The sequence below is a fragment of the Camponotus floridanus genome, unplaced genomic scaffold, assembly GCF_003227725.1.
Source record: "Camponotus floridanus strain SB8 unplaced genomic scaffold, Cflo_v7.5 scaffold74, whole genome shotgun sequence".
Classification (NCBI taxonomy): domain Eukaryota; kingdom Metazoa; phylum Arthropoda; class Insecta; order Hymenoptera; family Formicidae; genus Camponotus; species Camponotus floridanus.
The window spans coordinates 355,153-377,157 of NW_020229843.1; the positions used below are offsets into that span (position 1 = coordinate 355,153).

General features: G+C 28.7%; 5 protein-coding genes across 6 annotated transcripts; 2 read left to right on the forward strand and 3 right to left on the reverse strand.

Moving 5' to 3' along the window:
* Nucleotides 1-496: 496 nt before the first annotated feature.
* On the reverse strand, nt 497-8,527 carry LOC105256196 (maestro heat-like repeat-containing protein family member 1). 2 transcript variants are annotated; one of them, XM_025414002.1, is made up of 23 exons: nt 8,362-8,527; nt 8,146-8,289; nt 7,876-8,021; nt 7,594-7,802; nt 7,289-7,455; nt 6,926-7,217; nt 6,569-6,778; nt 6,305-6,395; nt 5,904-6,053; nt 5,683-5,826; nt 5,315-5,613; nt 4,709-5,234; nt 4,423-4,580; nt 3,664-3,748; nt 3,402-3,589; nt 3,063-3,318; nt 2,776-2,953; nt 2,478-2,671; nt 2,029-2,406; nt 1,646-1,957; nt 1,203-1,553; nt 948-1,117; nt 497-795 (listed from the first exon to the last, which is right to left on the reverse strand). In XM_025414002.1, exons 2-23 carry the CDS (start codon nt 8,189-8,191, stop codon nt 606-608), a joined length of 4,740 nt encoding a protein of 1,579 aa, XP_025269787.1. In that variant the 5' UTR covers nt 8,192-8,289; nt 8,362-8,527; the 3' UTR covers nt 497-605. The 2 variants fall into 2 exon arrangements, with proteins under 2 accessions (XP_025269787.1, XP_025269786.1); XM_025414001.1 differs by having other exon boundaries at nt 8,146-8,527.
* A 1,806-nt stretch (nt 8,528-10,333) lies between these two features.
* LOC105256195 (calcium and integrin-binding protein 1) lies at nt 10,334-12,014 on the forward strand. Its single transcript, XM_011265922.3, has 6 exons — nt 10,334-10,483; nt 10,646-10,827; nt 10,943-10,977; nt 11,162-11,409; nt 11,502-11,700; nt 11,780-12,014. Exons 2-6 carry the CDS (start codon nt 10,777-10,779, stop codon nt 11,799-11,801), a joined length of 555 nt encoding a protein of 184 aa, XP_011264224.1. The 5' UTR covers nt 10,334-10,483; nt 10,646-10,776; the 3' UTR covers nt 11,802-12,014.
* A 534-nt stretch (nt 12,015-12,548) lies between these two features.
* Nucleotides 12,549-13,647, reverse strand: LOC105256194 (oligosaccharyltransferase complex subunit ostc-B). Its single transcript, XM_011265921.3, has 4 exons — nt 13,382-13,647; nt 13,114-13,187; nt 12,780-12,997; nt 12,549-12,698 (listed from the first exon to the last, which is right to left on the reverse strand). The coding sequence occupies exons 1-4, from the start codon at nt 13,518-13,520 to the stop codon at nt 12,680-12,682; spliced, it is 450 nt and encodes a 149-aa protein (XP_011264223.1). The 5' UTR covers nt 13,521-13,647; the 3' UTR covers nt 12,549-12,679.
* A 286-nt stretch (nt 13,648-13,933) lies between these two features.
* LOC105256193 (high mobility group protein 20A) lies at nt 13,934-16,210 on the forward strand. The gene is made up of 8 exons (XM_011265920.3): nt 13,934-14,297; nt 14,540-14,630; nt 14,709-14,880; nt 14,955-15,069; nt 15,144-15,305; nt 15,381-15,462; nt 15,596-15,811; nt 15,899-16,210. The coding sequence occupies exons 2-8, from the start codon at nt 14,543-14,545 to the stop codon at nt 16,033-16,035; spliced, it is 972 nt and encodes a 323-aa protein (XP_011264222.1). The 5' UTR covers nt 13,934-14,297; nt 14,540-14,542; the 3' UTR covers nt 16,036-16,210.
* A 97-nt stretch (nt 16,211-16,307) lies between these two features.
* LOC105256192 (protein MMS22-like) lies at nt 16,308-21,847 on the reverse strand. Its single transcript, XM_011265919.3, has 20 exons — nt 21,567-21,847; nt 21,171-21,393; nt 20,909-21,046; nt 20,689-20,842; nt 20,427-20,612; nt 20,230-20,352; nt 19,960-20,163; nt 19,641-19,888; nt 19,457-19,557; nt 19,217-19,389; nt 18,978-19,136; nt 18,654-18,897; nt 18,295-18,523; nt 18,124-18,220; nt 17,848-18,042; nt 17,597-17,770; nt 17,160-17,522; nt 16,884-17,086; nt 16,631-16,819; nt 16,308-16,549 (listed from the first exon to the last, which is right to left on the reverse strand). The coding sequence occupies exons 2-20, from the start codon at nt 21,383-21,385 to the stop codon at nt 16,495-16,497; spliced, it is 3,450 nt and encodes a 1,149-aa protein (XP_011264221.2). The 5' UTR covers nt 21,386-21,393; nt 21,567-21,847; the 3' UTR covers nt 16,308-16,494.
* Between the last annotated feature and the right edge of the window lie 158 nt (nt 21,848-22,005).

Sequence of the window (22,005 nt, forward strand, 5' to 3'; positions counted from 1 at the left end):
TTAAGCAATAAAAAATAGTTTTTATCAACCAAGAACAGGTAGAAATATTAGAAAAAGAGCATGTTGGGAAATTAATGAAAATAAATATTTTTTATGACAAATTGCTTTTATTGTATATAACATAAATCTTATATTACATATGAATCATTTTTAGAAAAAGAATTTCAATCCATTAAAAGTTACAATTTTTCAACTCATTTATGAGTATGTGTCTTTTTACATGATTTTAATAAATTACATAATTATAGTTAGGGATCAACAAATATATTATAATGATATATATATAGATGTATATACATCTTATAAATACATATGCACATATAAATATAAATAAATAAATAAATAAATAAATATATATATATATATATATATATATTTATTTATTTATTTATATTTATACTTATATGTACACACTTATATGTACATATATTCATTGTAAAATAAATTAATATTTTTATAAATATATATTCATAACTATATTTCATATAAACAATATCACAATAAGAATAAAATTATATCCCTACAAAAATTTTGTAATTTAAAAGTAAGATGCAATTTTTAACTAGTGCAACAAATTATCGAATTATCGCCATTATCCATACAAATTAATTCGTAAAGCAAAACGAGAGAGCTTGCGAAGCGCGTATTCTTACAATACTTTTTCTATCCCGCAAAAGTTGCAACAGTCTTTGTATGTCCTCAGGCTTCGGAGAGTTAAACAACCCTAAAAGCAGTGCAGATGTAGCTCTGATATGATCATTCTCCGATTTAGAATAGCCTCGAACAACAGCATTCCTTGTAACAAAAATGATAAAATTTATAGAATATATATATTTTACGAAATTTATATTTTATGAAAATACATTGTATATACATACATACATACATATATATATATATATATATATATATATATATATATATATATATATATGCGTTATATCTACCTGAGTTCTTCCGCTCTCTGTGGAAATTCTTCCTTCAAACAATTTATCAAAACCTTCGAAAAAATCTCAAAATCAAACTTCACTTCTGATTGCAAATTACTACATATCACATGCGACAATTTCTCATTCCGCAGAACAGACGTAATTTTACATAATGTCTCCTGTGTTGTCTGTCGCATAAATAAGTATATTAAATATCCAAACACTGTAATATTTATTAATTTATTTTATAATGCAATGCGATATAAAGCTTACCGTAACTACTATTGCATGTGAATCTTCCAGTCTTATTATCAGGGATGGCAAACAACCCAGAAGATGATCGATCAAATCATCGTTCGGTAATGCAATTGACCTGTGCCAATTTGTAGCTATTGCGCCTAGAGCGCTTATGGCAGCGAGTCTCATTTCAAAATTTTCCTTCTCGATAAATGGTTTCAAAGCTAAGACAATTCGAGGACTTACAGGTTTCGTATATTGAACTGATAACAATATCGAGAGACCTCGCAACGATTCGAGTACTACTTCAGCGCTGCCTTCTCCGCCAGCAGTCTCTTCCAATCCAACGAGTAAAGCGTCCAAACAATTGTCAAAGTATTGGTTCATCTGAAAAACGGTCGTAATAAAAGACGTATGTATATGAGAATAATAAAAGACGTATGTATATGAGAATAAAATTGAAAAAATTGATATTTTACCAGTCTCGAATCCAAATAAGCTATTCTAGCAAGTCCCATAATAGCGTGTTTTCGTACCAGAGGCGATGAATCGTTTTTACATTCGTGTAGGGTATTAATTGTGGCTTCCAACCATACAACTTCGCGCATTTTGCCGATCAGTTCCGTATAAAACGTCACGGCGACCGCTCGTTGTATGGCTATGGTACTAGTTATCAGATCATTTAACATTTGTGACATACTCAACAGATCCTCATTTCTGTTCGACATGCATTTAATCAATGTTTGTACAATCGATATTACGTTCTCCTCGGTTTGTATCTCGAAAGAAGTCTAAAATTTCATATTCACACCGTAAAATCGAGACAATCGCACATATAAATCGTCTATTTTCTAATACATACGGCGTCCGTTAGCAAGCTGTATGCAATATTTGGTTGAATGACCATCAATACATTAGTTATTATGGAATGCACTTCTGCGTACGGATTTATCTTCTGCGCTGCCCGATTCGGAACATATCCGTACTTCGTGTTTATCAATGATGCGGGAGTTTCAACATGCAGCCAGCCTGAGAGGTACTTAAGGAGATTCGATAATAATTCTGGCAAGTGTATTTCAATAAAGTCTCTCATACTCAATGATTCCAGAAGAGATTTCAAGCCTACGATAATTGCCAAGGATGGCAGGGACGCGGTATTATTTCTTCCAGAATTCACTGAATTCGTAACTTCACTGAATAAATTGCCAAATTGGAGTTTTACCAGTAGTAATTCCAAAGCCTAAAAAAATTATGTATGGATCTATATATATAATATAATGTACGAATGTGTATTAGAAGATCGATACCTACTCGGCCTGCGAGAAAAAAGTCATTGCCGAGTTCTCTCCAACATGATCTAGTACCTGAATCCAATGGTAACGGTTGTGATAAAAGATACTCGCCCACTTCTTCCGGATGGTGTTTCATCAGCGCTGATATAGCTATTAATGCAGTATATTTGCAGCTCAGATTTCCGATTTGTCTTATTTGCAAAATAATACTGTCTGCAACATAGAGAAATTTTCGTTAATAAAATATCATAAAATTGAGTAAAATGACTCTCTTGATGAAATAGTAATTAATGACAAATAATATGTGTTTTACGTACCGACTAAAGAAACATCGGTCCTAGATATCTCTGATCCTCTAATTTTAAAATGTTGCATAAGACCTACTCCTGCTATGAGGCATGCTTGTCCATTGAATAGTAAGCCACCAATCAATCCCTCTGCAAAACCAACTATCTCACCATTGGGAATTTTTTTTGATACCACATCAGCAAAATTCTGTTTGCAATAAAAAAATTGTATCAAATTATATAATTTCTTTTTTTATATGATATAATAAAATTAGCTGCATAATTAGTTGTAAAATAATTAAATTACACAAACTAACTTTTGCAGTTTTATAAGACAGCTCATTATCTTCAGTCAGTTCTCTCTTTATTTGTTCTATATCATTAATCGAAACACTCTCAGATAATATCTGACGATGACGGGCTGCAATATCCAGAGAGAGAAATAGACAATCTATCACCAATGGTCTTAAATTGCAATCATCATCTGTGCACCAGCAGAAAATTTTCCCTATTAGTTGTCCAACATCCAATTTGCCACCTGGGTATGTATATTTTAAAGAATTATAATAGGACCTGTATATAAAAGACGAATCTGTTAATAATCAATTATAATGTATACATAGATGTAAGACAAGAAGATATGTTGTAATATTTACTGAAGCACTGTGTGTAACACCGACAAAGTCGTTTTTCTTTCTATATTTGACTTCGACTGCATCCATGTAAATAATATATCAACCAGTTCAGCTAATGCGTCCGCTGAATCGGATACAATTTCACTAGATATAGCTGCTAATTCTTTTGTGACTTGTCGCATTATTTCTGGATTTAAACAACAAACAATCTAACAAACAAAGATTATTGATTAATCTCCTCTCGATAATAATTATAAGTATAAGATTATATTAATTTTAATACCTCTGAACTGGCACCGATCGTCTTATCTAATAATGCACTAAGAAAAATCCCTCTTTCTTCATCATTTAACATTGGCGATATACATCTATATGGAAATGTTTAAAAATATATTCTTATTGTATATTTATTTTTTATGAAATAAATGATATTAAATAAACGTTATCATAAGTTATCATAAGTTAAATAACAAACGGCAAACAAGAGTTAATGCAATAAGTGGAGTGCATAATTTATTATTTTAATTTATTACAATATTTTACTGTGTAAATGATTGTAAGATACAATTTTTTCATCCACTGAACGATTCGCATGTTTGCTTGATCATTCGATATTATAAACACAGAATTTTTTTAAATTCTATTCTATTTATTTCACGCAACATTCTTCTATTTGACAATTATGTAATTCATTTTTATTTGACAATATAATTGCTTTATCTAATAACATTTATTTTATTTATGTAAGCAATTATTTTTGATAATATTATAATTTATTAGTTATTCCATTATATCTATTGTTAATAATAAATATTGTTAAAAATTATATTATTATTATCTATTATTAATATGCTGAAAATGACGCGAAAAAAAAGAAAAAGACTGAAACGTTCGTTTTATATCTATTAAATTTATCCTATAATAAAATATGTGCTCCACTTATTATATTGGCTCTCATTTGCTACTTTTTATTTAATTTATGATTGCATTTTTATTTTATTATATATTTTAAAAAATAAATGTTATATTAAATGTTACATACATTAGAGAGTTTATTGCTTTCAATATCGCCGGATAAAGTTGCAATGGTTTATATCCGGTTGATGTTTGCAAAATTCCTAATAAAGTAGCTAAAATAGTAGTTTTTATGCGCAAACTTTTAAATTCGGGAAAGTTAGTAGGATGAACAGCATTGGCCACCTACGAATCAACAACAAACCAGACAATATACAACGAGTAAAAAATATTTCACATTTAATATTGGTACTATTTTCCCATGTACAAGATTAAATTATTTAATAATTTATTAAAATTATAAATTAAATTACTTGTTCCAAAACTGACAGTCCTGCTTCTTTTGTAGATAATTCCTTACATTCGTTCAACTGTTTAATAGTCCACGGTAATACATGCTTTTCAAATGCTGAGAAAAATTTTTGCGGATTCCCTCTCTGAGCGATTTCAGCATAGGATTGTAACAAACCTGCTTTTGCAGCTTCAGCAGTAGCGGCGGCTTTTGAGTCTTTCATTAAGCCCAATAGCTTTACGCGGACTTTCCTGGTGTCTTCGATGGTACAATATTCCTCCATTAATTTCAATACGATAATCAAATGTCGTTTGGCGCAGATACCAACTGCTCGCGCGAATTCCTTGGTGGTGCTATGAGAACGCGCAAGTTCGATGAGAAGAGTAATGTGATCATTGTTATTGCATGTACATGCTAAAAACAAGGCTATATTCGGTATGCTTGCTTTTGAAACGAGTTCCTCAGCAATCTTGTTGCCCCACGATTCTCCTTCCAGTTTCATACTTTCTTCCAACCACTCCACTATTTTCTTTTCCCAAATTAAATCTCTAAGTAATCAAGAAAGAAATTAAAGAAATCTCTTCTAATAATATATGCAAATCAAAAACTGATCTCAAAATATTATTACCGTTGCATGGAATCTTTCGCTTCTTTGAGACTATAAGAATTTGTTTGTTCATTTTGCAAACATTCCTGTGTAAGTTCTAACAACTTTTCATTCCAGTAAGGTTTCACTTGATGTCCTATTAAAGGTGCTGCAGCTTTTAAAAAGGCCACTACTTCGAGTCGATTAGTCGGATCGCTTAATAATTCCAGACATCGGCTTAAAATTTTTGTGCCAGGAAAATCCCTCTTGTCTGTTAGAGAATTTTCATTACGTATTATTTTTATCGCTAATGGGGTCAGTGAACGTAATACTGGTATAACCTGTGTTAAAAAAAACCAATTAGAATTAGGCATTAATATACAACAAATATTTTGGACCATGTCACTTACAGATGCTACACAAGATGGATCTAGCAATGCATTTATTAAACACGGCCACAACCAAGACTCGACGCCATTGACTGTTGTTGCGAGTAAATGCAAAGCTGTGGAACATTCCTTCATGTTATCATCTTTCGTTTCACAATGCTTCACCTATTTAATATAACAAGACAAAATTAATTCCTTTTAATTTTTTTATTTTTTTTTTAACTTCATCTTGTATTATTTACCATATAACGAATAAATTGAACTCTCTGCGATAAGAAAAGAGGAATCGATTGTGCTACGAGTGCTGCTATAGCACTAACCATTTGCAGTGAATTGTCCTCTACAAGAGATTCTTGCAGGCTTAATGCAATTCTTTGCATTGTTCCATCATTCTAATAAAACAATATATACATACATACATATATATATATATATGTGTGTGTGTGTGTGTGTGTGTGTGTGTGTGTGTGTGTGTGTGTGTGTGTGTGTGTACCATGTATATAACACCACAGTATATATATATATAATTAATTTATATATATATATATATAATTAATTTATATATATATATATATATATATATATATATATATATATATATATATACTGTGCTGTTTGATAATAAAAATGTATATTTCTGTACCTTTTTTGGAAGAAAGTTTATGAGATATTTTAGGATTACTAGAGTACGGGCACGTTGATTAGCAGTCGGTGACTTCAATTGTTGCAAGATTCTGTAAAAAAAGTGCAACAAGTGATTATAAATTTTCCAATTTTGTATTTTGTTTATATTTATATTTGTGTTTATATTCATATTTATATATTTATTATTATATTTATTTATATGTTTATATATTTTTTGTTTATAGTTATATTTATCAGCTAAACGCGAGAACATGCACATTACCTGTCAAGACCTTCATAAGGGTACAAAATGACCAATGACTTGAAGCACTGTAGAACTTCGAAATGTGTAAGAACTGGATGTTGAGAATATGATTCATAAGGGTTGATACTAACATATTCAAATAAAGTTTGATGTATGTATTCTATAGATGGACGAATTGCCTCTTTGTCACTTTCAGTCTTGAGGCAATTTAAAAGTATAGCTAAAACTCTATTAAATATAATATTTGAATAAGAAAATAATTATTTTAAACTTAATATAAAATCCAGAGAAGCTATTCAAAATAAAAAGAGAAAAAGAGAGAAACATCTAGTACAATCTATCAATAATAAACTTACTACAAAATATGAAACTCACTTTAACGAAGATAAACGTATACTTGATTTCTTAGAAAGATTTAAACATATGGGTAGCAATTTTATAATTCTCTCGCTATTCTTCTGCTCGGATAAAAGAATTATTATATAACCTAATGCATTTAAAATATTTTGCATTGAATTAAAATCGCGAGATGTTTTCAACCAATATTGCATTAAAAAGTCATAAATAGAGCAAATATCTTCCTCAAACATTTGTTTGTTAATTTCTGGAACTAAGATCTCTTCACTCCTTGTATAATCATGTAAAGCTTCACAAAAGTTACTAATCACTGAAAATAAAGAACTTAATTGCATACAGTTTTATTAGTACTATCAAAAATATTAAGATATATATACTTACTGGAGCAAACTGCTTGTTTAAGAACTTCCTCGTGTATTTGAGTTAACATTGGTAATATAATAGTTAATATTATTTTTAAAAAAGACAACATCCCATATGGATTGGCTGCCACAAGCTTTCCTATTGTGGAAACTATTACAGCATTAGGAATTTTTCCAGGTTCTAATCTACAAATATATTCATATTTTAAGATTATGTCATATAATTTTTATATTATTTTCTTATAATTTTCTTTCTCAAATATATTAATTCTCAAATATATTAATTTATTATATCTATGTGAAATTTAATGTTACAGAGCATACTTAGACAAAAGTCCACCTATGGCTTGTACGCAATATATTTGACAAAGTTCAATTAACAACTGAGCTGCTTCATTCTCAGTTTCTCCTATTAGTTCATTCACTGCCACTTCAGAGAGAGATGATGCTAAATCTTTGTTTAAACTTGTCGCTGAATGTCTGCAGACATTGGACATTATGTTCAACAGAGATGCCATATGTTTCTTGGATATCTTTTTAAAACAATGAGAATTATACAATAATTGAATTATGCAATAACAATGTCTAATTATTGTGAATATTAACCTTTTTATGCATTTCCCAAAAATAAATAGCAGTATGAATAACAATCTCTGGATTTTTCTTGCTTATTGTCTCAAGTGATTTAATTATAGACTCTTTGACATCTGGATTTTTATCATCCAAACAATCCAACAGCACTCCAATTACGGCTAAAAATATTCTAGTCATTTATTGTTGCAAATATTTTTAAAAATATTATTTGATGGCAAAATAGTTTTTAACTTATTAGTTGATAATTATTGATTGCCTAATAATATAATATTGTATGTTTACCTGGTAATTCAGAACTTTCAAAACTTTCTTCATGTTCTTCTTTCATATTGATAACAAATAAGCGTTACGCTTAGGAATGTTATATTTGTACTAAAAGACTTTATATTTTTATCCACTTCAAACTCGTAACAAACAACTTGTCATCTATGCATAACACTTTATAGATTATTTACAGATTATTACTTATTTATTTATAAGATCATCTTATATTACAACCTTCCACGATCGAATAAATTGGAAAACGTACGTTGTACTAATATTTAATTTATTTAGCTGATTAAACAATTGTCACCTACACCTACAGTGTGTTATCTATGCATTATTATACCTATGTATATGAATTTAGCTTAATTTTTTTAGAGATGTTTATATTACGAAGTATTTCAAGGACTTTGCGTTATATCACATGTAAAGTTGCGTTCAACAATCTATTTATTTTGATTGTCCAATCAGACTAAAAGAGGCTAAAAAGAGTAAAGACTTGTTCATCTTGATATAACAATTGAAAACTACTCCATTCGAATGGAGATTTTAGAATAAACCTAGCTCCATCGGAAAAAAAATTAAAAGACGAGTATGTCGATTGGCCGCAATGAACCCGATTAGGCGTAGAATTGACGTCAAGGGAGCTTTGAAGAAGAATGCACGATAATAACTAAAACCTAATAATAAATTTTTATATTAGAAAAAGATAAATTTGTTTATTTTTTTCAATTTCCGTTCATATTTTAACTTGAAATTTGCATTGAGAGTATTTTGCGTTGCATTTATTGGTTACATATAGTTGATATCATAGGTACTTAAAAATGATACATGGGGTATGAATTGATATTAATAAATATCAATTGATATCAAAACACTATGATGTTAACTTTCTTTCAAAATGTGAAATGTGATCTCGTTAAGACAGGAGATAGGAGAAAATGCATAGAATTGTATGTAAAGAAAAGAAATAATATTAATTATTTTTCTTTCCTCTCAGGAAGTTTAAAAGGTGAAGTGCAGACCAAAAATATATGCACAAAACATCTTAAATATATATTTTTAATAATAAAAATATTTTATCTTTACATAGATTTTAATATAATCCTGAAACTATGGAATATAAAATCCTTTGTCCTTTCTAATAATCGTTGAATCAATGATACTGGAAGAACCTAAATATATGTGGAAAAACAGCAATTTCAAGTGCTATCAAATAATTGAAAGCTATAAATTGATAACAACAAATGCTATTTATTAAAAAATTCAACAATATTTCATTTTTTAAATATTACCTATGTATTTTTACATGCAAATAAAGTTAAATTATTGCGATAGGACACTATGTGATCGATGAGATGCGGAGACATGATATTGGAATATTTGAACATTTTTGTCTTTTGATATTATATAAGTTAGACTTAAACTGGGACTGGTGGCATAAGAGTCATTCCATTGCATTCTATAGCAATCTTGACACCAATTACAAAAAAGGCAATATTTTTCACTATCGACCTGTTAATACAAAACTAACATTAGTATGAAACATTATTTACATAACATATTAAAAATATTAATATACATAAATAATACCTAATTATATATCCTCTATAAAAATGATAAATGATTGATGAAACAGTTGCAATATAGATATAAAGCATATGATTTTAGTTGAAGAAAATTTATGACATTAATTTCATTTTAAAGTAATAATTAAATTATTGACTAATATTTTAGAAATTATATAGGTATAATGAATCCAGTTACACGAACTACTTCGTGTAGCTGGTTATATTTTTTAATATTGACTTGTGATTGAATTTATTTTAAGATCTATCAACAAATACACTCTGCGTTAACCTACCATTTAAACTGGTCGTAATAAACATCTTTAAAAATCTTGCTAATTTTTTCTGTCGCCATTGTTTGTCTTTTGTCGCAACACTCGTTCCAAATTGTTTGAAACTGTTCGAATTCTTTGGTTTCCAGCAAAAACTGTAGCAGTTTCTGCTTTTACCGCTTCACTAAGTGCGTCCACGTGCGTTTGTTCGTTTCTTCGCACTTTAATTTTTTCCTCCCTCCTTTTTCTTTCTGTTTCTTCATCCAATGTCTGAATATTCGAAGTACAGGGTTGCGTCTAAAATTTATTTCTTGAAGTAAGGTAGCATTTAATCGACCAATCAGGATAGAGAAATTTTTGTTTCTTCAGTTTTGATTGGTCAATTGAACGCTATTCTACTCCAAGGAGTAAATTTTAGAACACTACCTAGGAAGTGTAAATAGGCAGAGAGCTAACGTCATCTGTCTAAGGTTTAACTGACATCACGCTGATCAATAACAATAGCGTACTGTAAAAGTATGTATGTCAATATTCTATTGTGTTTGTAAGAGCGATTTTTAATGTTTATTCAATGATTATGAAATAATTAATCAATCGAGAAATTAAGCGTAATGTCAATTTAGAAAAAATATTAAATTTTCATTATTTGATATTTTTTTCTCACGATTATTTTGACAGGTGTCATACGAATTTTACACACATATTTCATGCATTAATCATCAGTGTGTAATGCTGATTAATGATGATCGAATTTCATGATAAAGATAAATGAAGCGCCTATGGTTGACATTGTGTAAAGGTGTGTAAGGATGGGTGCAGGAAAAAGTCAGTTTACTGAAGAGGAATTGCAAGACTATCAAGTACTTCTTTTCTATTTTAATTATCTTTTCTTTTATTGACAATTATATTTTGAACAGTTCTTTATTTTTTTTAAATGTGTATAATTGAATAAAAACTCTACTTATTTATTAACAGGATTTAACATACTTTACAAAAAAGGAAGTCTTATAGTGAGTATACTATCAATGAGGTTTGACCAACATTGCACTAAAGTTTTTTATTTTTATTTTTTGTTTATTAAAATATTTATTTAAATAAACACTATGTTTATTATAAGCATGTATTTCTTGTATATATATTATTAATTATTGTATATTTAATTGAAAAATTATATTTTCTTTCTCCTTGTCACAGTGCGCATCAGAAATTTAAAGCACTTGCACCAGAAAAAGTTGGACATAATAGAAATGCAAAGCTTCCAATGTCTAAAATTTTGCAATATCCTGAGTTGAGAGTAAATCCTTTTGGAGATAGAATCTGTAAAGTCTTCAGTTCTAGTCAAGATGGTGATTGTACCTTTGAAGATTTCCTAGATATGATGTCTGTATTCAGTGATGCTGCTCCAAAAGCTGTAAAAGCTGAACATGCATTTAGGATATTCGGTAAGTCTGATATTTCTAGTCAGCTGTTTTATTTGCAATGTAAGTAAAATTGTATCTTTATTGACTTTACTAACAATATTTCATTTGTGTAGATTTTGATGGTGATGATATGCTTGGTGTGGGAGATCTGAGGCAAGTGATAGATAGATTGACTGCGCCTCAAAGATTGAATGATAATGACATGCAGCAACTTCTTCAATATATTCTCGACGAAGCTGATTTAGATGATGATGGTGCTCTAAGTTTTGCAGAATTTGAACATATTATCGAGAAAAGTAGCGATTTTTCTAAGTAAGATTTTTGATTATTAAATCATATAATTTTAATTTCAATTTGCCAATGATATTAATGATATTAAAATTTTTTACAGGAGTTTTCGTATTCGTTTATAAAAATATGATTAACATACATCATTAACAAGATATTTTAATCAGTAAAAGACTGAATATTGATTAATAATAATTGACAATGTAGACATACGCCTAATGCATATTACAGAACAAAAAAACTCACTTAATATTTGTAGAATGTGCCAAGGCTCTACAATTAGGCCTAAACCAAATAATATTAACAATTTTTTAATTTTTTATTGAGCTTATTTATTTAATATTATGTAGCAATAGGAACAAACATATATATTATACAAATGTCTAATTAAAACTGTCATACATTATATAATGGTCTTATTAATATACATATAAGGCTGCAGGAAATCAAGAGAAACCAAATCTCTTGACCAATAAATAATCACAAAATTTGTTTTTTTTTTATATCTTAATAAACAAAGGAACATAATTAGATTAACATTATGAAAATACTATATCAATTTAAATGTGTTGCTCTGATTAGAAAATGCATTTCTTTATATTGAGATATATAAATTTCTAAAGGTATTTATATATATTTAATATATATTTATATTTAAAAAATACATATCTTGTATTTAAAGGTATTCACAAACTTAATTTTACAATGTATATGTACATTGTAAAATTAAGTTTGTGAATACCTTTAAATACAAGATATGTATTTCTTAAATATAAATATCTCTTTTATATATTTAAAAGAGAGTTATAATATCACTTATTCTATATTATTTAATTATTTTAATAATTAATTATATTAAAATTATTTTTTGTTTTACTTATTACACTTTATTACAAAAATCTTCAATCAATAATTGTTACAATATTTTGTATACTGTAATGATATCTCATATACGATATAAAAATGGTATTCACAATATTCATGGAATTTATATAACTTATATTTAAGATTGTAGGTACCCACTGTAAATACACAAAGAATTATTACTTAACAATTTATATAAATGTTCCAAAATGTATAAATCTATAAATACGATATCTTACGGAAGTTTCATTTTCATGAATATCCAGCATGCAACAAATGACATAAGTATACTGAGGAATCCAACACATATTAGAAGAACTCTATTAAGTTTCGGTGTCGATGGACCATGAGTTTGATCCAATATAATAAAGCCCAAACCTCCCATTGTAAATAGGAAACTGGAAGCTAAGCCTTCCATGATATATTGTCCATTTACACGATATGGCATAAATGCTACCTGTACGGATCACATTGATTCATAAGAAGAAACAATTATTTACATTAGATTTAATTATTTATATTATTTACATTAGAGAAACATAATTATTGAAAATAAAAATTCATTCAACTTACAGGTCTTGTATGTCCATGTTCATCTGTTGTAGAGCCTACACTGGGTGGTTCAACAATTACATCATATATGATTCCTACAAAACATATGTTCAACAATATTAAACAAATTTTATTATGTGTTATTAAGAAAATTATTAATACACAAAAAATTTTTTAACATTTTATCGATATATATGAAAATATTTTTAAATTATAGGATTTGAACAAAAAAGAATAAACCGTATAAAAAGTGACTTTTTTCAAAAATCAAAACATTTAAATAGCTAACCTCCTGTTACCAAGAAGTATGACAGAAGAATGAAGGAGAAGACTATCATAGCACTAGGTTTCACGAACCAGGACGGTTTCTTTAATTTTAAATTAGGCACTTCCAGGATTAAGAATGGTAATCGATAAATGTACTCCATTCTGTTGCAATAAAATCTAAAAACTATACGATGGAAAAATAAAAGATCTTCTTCATAAATCTACCGACACCGTTGATGTCTCCTTCCAACTGGTCACACACAATACACGTGTGTCAAATGACATTTTGAGCTGAACTGTACACGCACCGGCAATTGACCGGCAAGCTCCGTCTCCCATTGGTTAGCATCGAAACAGAGAGAGAGAGAGAGAGAGAGAAAGTTTTCAATGCATATTTAGAAAATCATTGTAAAGAATTTTATAGGATAATGTAAGTAATTCGAAATTCTATGCTAATCTCAATTTACATATCTTTTTCTTTCGTATAAATTTATCTAATCGCAATTTGTCACTTTAAAGTCTCGTTTGCGTGATTTTATTGGTCGACTGACGTTTCAACATGAGAAACTGGCTTTAGTATTTTTGCAAACGCATATCTGTTGTATATTTTCGAAGCCCATCTTATATTTCGACTGTCATTAGTGCAAATATATTTGGCTGTAATTATTCCACAGTGAAAAAAATAAACTCGCTCTTTCTGATACGAAGAACATAAAAAAATCACTAACTCAATATCGTAAAAAAAGCGTAATAAGCCAAAGAACGAATATCAATTAATGAACACCTAACCTAATCTAACCTAACCCTTTTGGTTATCCTTTTTTTTTGCATAGAAAAGTGCAATTTGGCATGATTTTAATTGATAACGAACATAGTACAACATCATCTTTATTGTTAATGAGATACTAATTAATTCTACACTTTCGCAGTCGGAAAAGGTTAATATATATGATTTGTCACTTAATATATTATTTTTCAGTAGTTTTCCAATGAATGATACATGTCATATTTTTAATTTAAGAGGACTCCATCGATAATATTTATTATATAATTTTGCACAAATATAGGAAGTTTTTATATATTGTGGGATATGTAAAAAATTTGATTTGTACTTTGGAAATCTATGATAGATATTGTTTAAGATAGTTTACCAAATCATACAAAAAATATTGTGTTGTAGAAAATGAGTGAGACTCCAACAAATGATGTGCCTGAAAGCAATGGTGCAATGGAACAGTCTGCTTACAATGGTGAGGCAGAAGAACATGCTGGTAAGTATGATTTGCATAATTTAACTTGTGTCTTATAATAGCAATGAATAATTTTTTGCATTCCCTTTGTTTTGTTAGCTAAGTCTCCAGGAAGTACAGAAGAGAAAGCACCAGATTCGGTATGTGATAATGGTATAAAAAGGAATGCCATTCCCACTGGCAATAGTAATGCACCAAATAGAACAAAAAAACGCAAGAAGACTCCAAGAGACGCTACAGCGCCGAAACAACCTTTGAGTGGTTATTTCCTGTAATGATTAAACCTGAAAAAATATCTAGATTATATATTAAGTTTTTCTGATTTTAATGGAATACGATGCATAGGTTTTTAAATGACCGGAGAGAGAAGGTTCGAAGCGAAAATCCAAGTTTAACATTCACAGAGATTACAAAGCTTCTGGCTTCTGAGTGGAGTAAATTACCGGGTGATCAGAAACAAGTTTGTAGCTTATTATCTCTTTTAATGTATGTATCTGCATAATATTCTAATAAAATGATAATATTTGCATGTAGCAATATTTGGATGCAGCTGAGCAAGATAAGGAGCGCTACAATCGCGAATTTAGCAACTACAAGCAAACAGAAGCATATCGGCTCTTCAATGAAAAACAATCAGAAAGACAAAACGAAAATAAGAAAGAAAGAAATGGCACTGACGTAAACGTCGAGCAAAATGTATGATAGTATTATTATATTATACTTAAGATAAGTTTTAGTGCAAAGAAGAATGCTAATAGAAATTTTGTTTAGGATGTCCAACAAGATAAGGACAACGATTTCACAGGTTTTGACATCCCTATTTTTACAGAAGAATTTTTGGATCATAATAAAGGTAAAATATATATATTGTTGACATAAATATATGGTTAATGAAATGTATTTTACTTTGAAATATATTTTATTTTTATTTTACTTATATTTTAATAATAAAATTAATAAAAATATTCATTTATAAAAATGTATAGCCTGTGAAGCTGAATTGAGACAATTGCGGAAAGCTACATCCGATTACGAATCTCAGAATGCAGTTCTCCAGCGACACATCGACAGTCTGCATGCTGCTGTGAATCGCTTGGAATCCGAAACTAATCAACAACGAACGAACAATCAAGCTCTACAGCGCAATTTAGATTCTCTTCGTTCTCAATTGGCAGGTTGCTTCGCTACCATACCGCTTCCAGGCAAGTTTCTTCAGGGTAAAATTCAAGCGACGATTTTATTTAAAAATTTAAATTTTATTTATATAATTATTTTGTTTTCACACATAGGCACGCATGATGGTGCTACATTACAAAATATCGACAGTTACTTCGAAAGGCTGGAATCGTTATTGAGCGGTAATGTCGAACAAAGTTTACGTAATGCTGTACGCAATGCTGTGTCTCGCCTAGAGTTAATTGGATGACAATCGCCTCCGGGTAATACATCATTAAAACATCATCGTTCGAGGCATTCACATCGAAAGTAGTGAAAAAAGTTTGTTTTCGATGATGTATAAATTCCACTTTTTTCTACCTCGTTGGTAGGATCAATATGATTACCAATTATTTAATGAATGATTACATGTATATCGCAGCTGATTATTATTTCTATAGTATATGTGACAATAATTTACATTTTATTTTATTATATTTATATCTTGATGTAAATCTTATATTAATTATGATATATAATGATATATATAATTTAAATTTTTCTGTTTCATATCTTGATGAAGTCATTTAATGCAAGTGACTTATGCGTTTTTGTATACTAAAAAGATTGGATCTGTTAGATTCAGATACCAATTAATGTGTAAATTTAAAGGATTTAAATTGTCATTATTTAGAGATTTAGCACTTATTAATAAATTTTTGTAATCTTATCATGAATTATCGTCCATATCCAACATATGTTTTTTTAGTTGATTCCATTTGAATCTAAAATTATAATAATTTTTTTATCCCTATCATGCATAAAAATTATCATATTATAGTTTAGAAATTTATCATTATTCTAACCTCAAGGATACTGCATTAGGTCGACGAAATTGTTCGGAATGCAGAACAATAGCTTCAATTTGCGGGAGCAAATTGATTATAATATCTTTTTTTATTGACAGTATAGATCGCATGAACTCAAATGTAAATTGTGTGTTTTGTGTTAAATATTTTTGTACTGCAGCAGAAATGGCATTTTGGAATTTTTCTCTGAAAATATGAAGATTAATTATAAAGATGATTCAATATTTAATATATTTCGAGATTTGTTTACCTCATAAATTTATCTTCCTCATAATAAGGATTATTAATTATATCATTAATAAAGTCAATTGTATGCAGCTTATGCGGATGATGATCTTGAATCTTCATATAACACCCAAAAATGTTTGGAGAACAAATTTGAATAATATATTCTACAATATATTTAGGATATTTTCTTCCTTCTTTAAGCAATGTTTTTATAAGCCACGTTATCTGTGTGTGTCAATGAATAATAAATATATTTGCAACTACACTATTGATATTATATAAAAATATCTTTGCATACCAAATTGGAATGTTTGTGCATGATATTGTCAGAGGATATATTGTAAAAATTCGACATGAGCGTTTCGAAAATCGAACGTAGAAATTCGGATTTTGCTTCCTTAAAGCATTTTAACAATGTATCAGCAACTTTAAAACTGCAACCACTATTAATTTCAGTTATCAAAATTGGCAAATATTGATCAAAGATATCTCTAATCATTGCTTGTAATAATATGTCACTCTTGATGTTTAATTTTTCCAGACCAAGTATTATCATTGAGAATATTTTTTTCCCCAATTGTTTTATATACGAATGCGTGGAATTCTCTGGTACTAAGATAGTTTTGTTGATAAGTGTTCTTAACATATCGTTTGGTTGATTCTGTAAAACAGAGTTTTTTAAAAGTATGTAATCTGATAATTAAGATGAATCTTAGTAATTATCAGATTATATACTTTAGTATACAGCATTGGAGAAATGCAGAGGATCAATGTTCCGAGGCATCTATAAATCCAAAATGCAAGTTCTGAATCTTTTGTTTCCTCTGTTATAGGTAACAAAGCCCATTTCTCTATATTTTTGAAGTACATCTTACATTTTGCATTATATTGAAATTTTTCCTGTACAGACTTAGAAATGTTTCAATTGTATTAATTTGTTTCTGATTAGAGATATTGATATATATTATATTCATAAAAATGAATACCTTTAAAGCATTCTGCTTCTTCATGCATGATATTATAAATATCAAAATAGGTTCATCGCTGTTTTTAAACTCGTATAGATCGTAATCCGACACGAATATTTCTTTGATGTCACTGAGATCAGCAATGTAATTATGCAGAATCTTTATTTCTTCTTTGTCTGTGCCATAACCAATGATAGAACATTTTATCCAAGCCTATAACACACATATATTTTATTCATTAATTGCTTTACAATGTATATATAAAAATAAATATATATAAACATATATACAAACTTGGATAAGAATAATATCAAAATTTGGAATTTCTTTCTTTAAATTTTGTACAGCTTGTCGATTCTCAAAAATAGATATTAAATAATGTTGAGTAATTCTAAAAAAAAAAAATTATCGTATTTCTGATACATATATATCTTAGATATTAATTTTCAGATGAATTATTTTTACCTTATATCTTTCAAAAATATTGATGCTGCAAAATGTTGAAATAAAGATATAGCTGAGTGCTTATATTTTTTAGCAGTAGCTGGCTCTCTAACTGCTTCTAATGTAAATATGACAGCTAGTTTGGAAATAATTTTATAATTCTCACCAATAAGGATGGGATCAAAAACAAGTTGGCGAATTCTACAAGCAACAAAACACCATAGTGCATCTAACATTTTCCTGACACCATCTATAAACAAGCTTTAGTAAGTGTTCATATTTTATAGTATATGATTTCTCTCTCCCAAATTATAAAATATCTGGAGTAAAAAATTTCAATAATGTTTTATTTAAAATAAAAATAATACAGACATACCAACCTGAATTATTACAAGAAACCTGCAAAATGATACATTTGTCAAAAACATTGGCGAGCATTTCCAATAAAAATCCGATCCTATTCTTTGGACATTCCAAGAGATAACGATCGATCCAACCACCAATGAAATAATGCTCTCCTAAATCTATTTTGTCATTGTTGGATAAAATCGTATTTAAAACGTCAACAAAACTGGTCATCATAGAACGAGATGTCTCATCTTTTCGACAACTTATTAAATTGACCTAAAATCCAGATAAGATATCTCTTTTATTAAAATTCTATAATTTATATATGTACAAATATTGTAGAAATTGGAGCATACTGTTTCTGTAAAGTGATCGGCTATAGAAGCAAGAGATAATCGTCTTTCATTAAACAACAAGAGACACACTAATTTCCCTTTCCAAATTAAATTACACTTTTTATTGTATTCGTCGTTTAATTCATGTGTAGATGGTAAAAAGTCTAGCATCGTTGTACACTAAAAAAATAAGTATTAATATAGATATTGTTAATAATATTTATCTATATGATAACAATTGCATACATATTTTAGCTTACAACATTTGTAACATCTGCAGTAATTGCCAAAGTGGTAAATAAAGATATAAAATTGTACAGGCCATTCTCAGACAACTCTGCAACTTTGTTTTTTGAAAATTTTGTGTATACACGCCCCTTAAATTGATTCCAATATTTTGGATCTGTTTTGCCATATTTTTTTAAAAATGTGCCTGTAAAAGATTGAGTAATTTTTCAATTGTACAATCAATATGCAGATCAAATACCAATTAAACTCACCTACTAAATATAAGAATACACCATAGCTAGATTCCTTAGAATGTTCAAATTTGCCGCAAATTCTGTCATTAATTTGCTTCAGAATATCTGCAGTGGTTTTCCTATAAAAAAAATTCTGCAATTATATATTTAATTATACAGTTATAATTATAAATTTATGTACAAGTCATTTCTATACATATACTTTTCAAGGGACAAGGCCCAGGGCCCAGAAGTCTGTAATAAGAATGATTGGTTCAATCTCTTATGAAAACAATCCCAAAGAAAAGATATAATTGGGACTCGCGGTTGCCACCAATTAATAATAAGATCATATAGCAATAATATTATGATTTTAAGTTCAGTATCAAATTCGTCTCTTTCACCATCCTTTCCACCTTTACACACATACATTTTTAGAATCTTTTCAACTTGTTCACAATTAGATCTAATCTGTAAATAATGATATATATACTTTTTTTTTCTTTTGACAGTCAAATCTTTATTAGTGTGTTATATATTACCCTTGGTGAATTATATTGTAAATGTATACCATCTGTACTATATCCATATAACAAAGACAAGTGATGTATTATCCAGATACAAAATAGTTCAGGATTCTTACAATCTGGTAGAAAAGACTCCATGCTTCCATGCCAAGATATTATTTGGGACCGATCTTTATTTAATATTCTATTAATACAACTATTTACATGATCCCAAAATGTCTAAAATTATTTAATTACAATATAAAAACATGTATATTCATAAAATTATGTATTAAGATAGTTCACCTTAATTTTCATCCTTTCTTCTAAGCTGTCAATAAATATTTGCAGCATAAGCCATAATTCTCGTGTACATGTGCAGCAATATGGTGTGTGTTGTGTAAGATTCATAGTCCAGTTTAAGGGTAACTAAATGAAAAAAGAAGCGTTAGATATATCAATATTATTATAAAAATGATTCTAATTCACATTATTGTTATTACCCTTTCAAATACTTTTAAAGCAAAGTGCATAAGATCATTGATAACCATTTCAGTAGTATTCTCAAATTCTTCTAGCAATGTATGTGTTTGATATTGATACCACATAGTCCTTGAATATATCAATGTGATAAAAAACCATCTTAACTCTATATGCATATGGTACAGGTGAAATTCTATTTGATTACACTGAGATATAAATAACTATATTAGTTTTATGTAATTTATTGTTTTTGCTTAGAAAAATAACAAATATGCTAATTACCTTATTGCCTATGTTAGAAGCAGCACAGTGCAGAATTGAATCTGGCATATCATGGAGTGTGTTAAAAAAGCGTTTTATGGATATAAACAAAGTGTCTACATCTTTGTTTATTTCAGGCATTATCGTTTCTAACATACTAAAATCCCATTTTATGCTGCAAATGTAAATGAGTTATTTATTTCAATTTCAAATATTGCAGAAATAAAAATTTACCATTTACCTGTTCATATATGAACGGACATATAAAATAAATTCACAAATCATTTTTCTAATAGAAAGGTAATTTACACTATCATTATTGCGTAATCTAGATATTGTGGCTGGCTTTTCAATTCTGTTCAATATTTTCAATTGCATTCTGCAACATAAAAAGACATGTGTTACTTATATACATCCAATATAAAATTATTAAAATTTTAATAGCTTTAGATAAATATAATGAAGAGATAGTAAAAATATTTTAGTGAAAAATATGTACTTACTCCATGCAATCAGTAAAGTGTCCAAGATTCATCACAGCCACAGCTCCAGGCATGACACAATCAAAAAGCCTTACTTCTGTATTGGCAAAAGGACAGTCGGTTTCTGGAAAAAGCACATTGTCCACTTCATTGTGACGCAACAAACCACCTCTGTTCAATTGCCAATCATTGACATTCACTTTGCCGCTACAGTCGAAGATAACATCGAAATCCATCTGTAAAACTTTTATCAGATGATTTATTAATAGTTATTATTATACATGCAACATTACATAGTTTATTATATATACATTACATGGTTATACATACATATACATTACATTATTATACAGTTAATATAACAGTGTTATATTGTACTAATATATATCATAATAAATAATGAAACTTGCCACATACTTGTAATGAAAGCTTGCGTCTTAATCGTTTCAATGATATAGATTGCATTTAGGCGACCTGGATTTTTTGATTTTTACAACACTTTGTCCAGCATCCAGCACCCAGCTTCTTTCAGGAGCAGACGATTTTCATCAAACTTTCTTTCATTTTGGCGGTATTTTCAGTTGGCGCTGATTCGCGTGAGTGAATCATGGCGGCAGAATCAGATGTGACTGATAAAGATTAGCGGTAAAATATTCACAATTCCATTGATATATCCCGTTATTTTTCTTGGAAATATATCTTCAATATTTATTATTTTTGTAGAATTAAATTGTGTTACTTGTAAAATTATAATAAAACGAAATCGATAATGAAAACACTTTTATGAAATGACAATATTTTTTTCCAAGAAAATTTGTTTTATTTATTTATTTTTTTTTTTGAGAGAGATAATTAC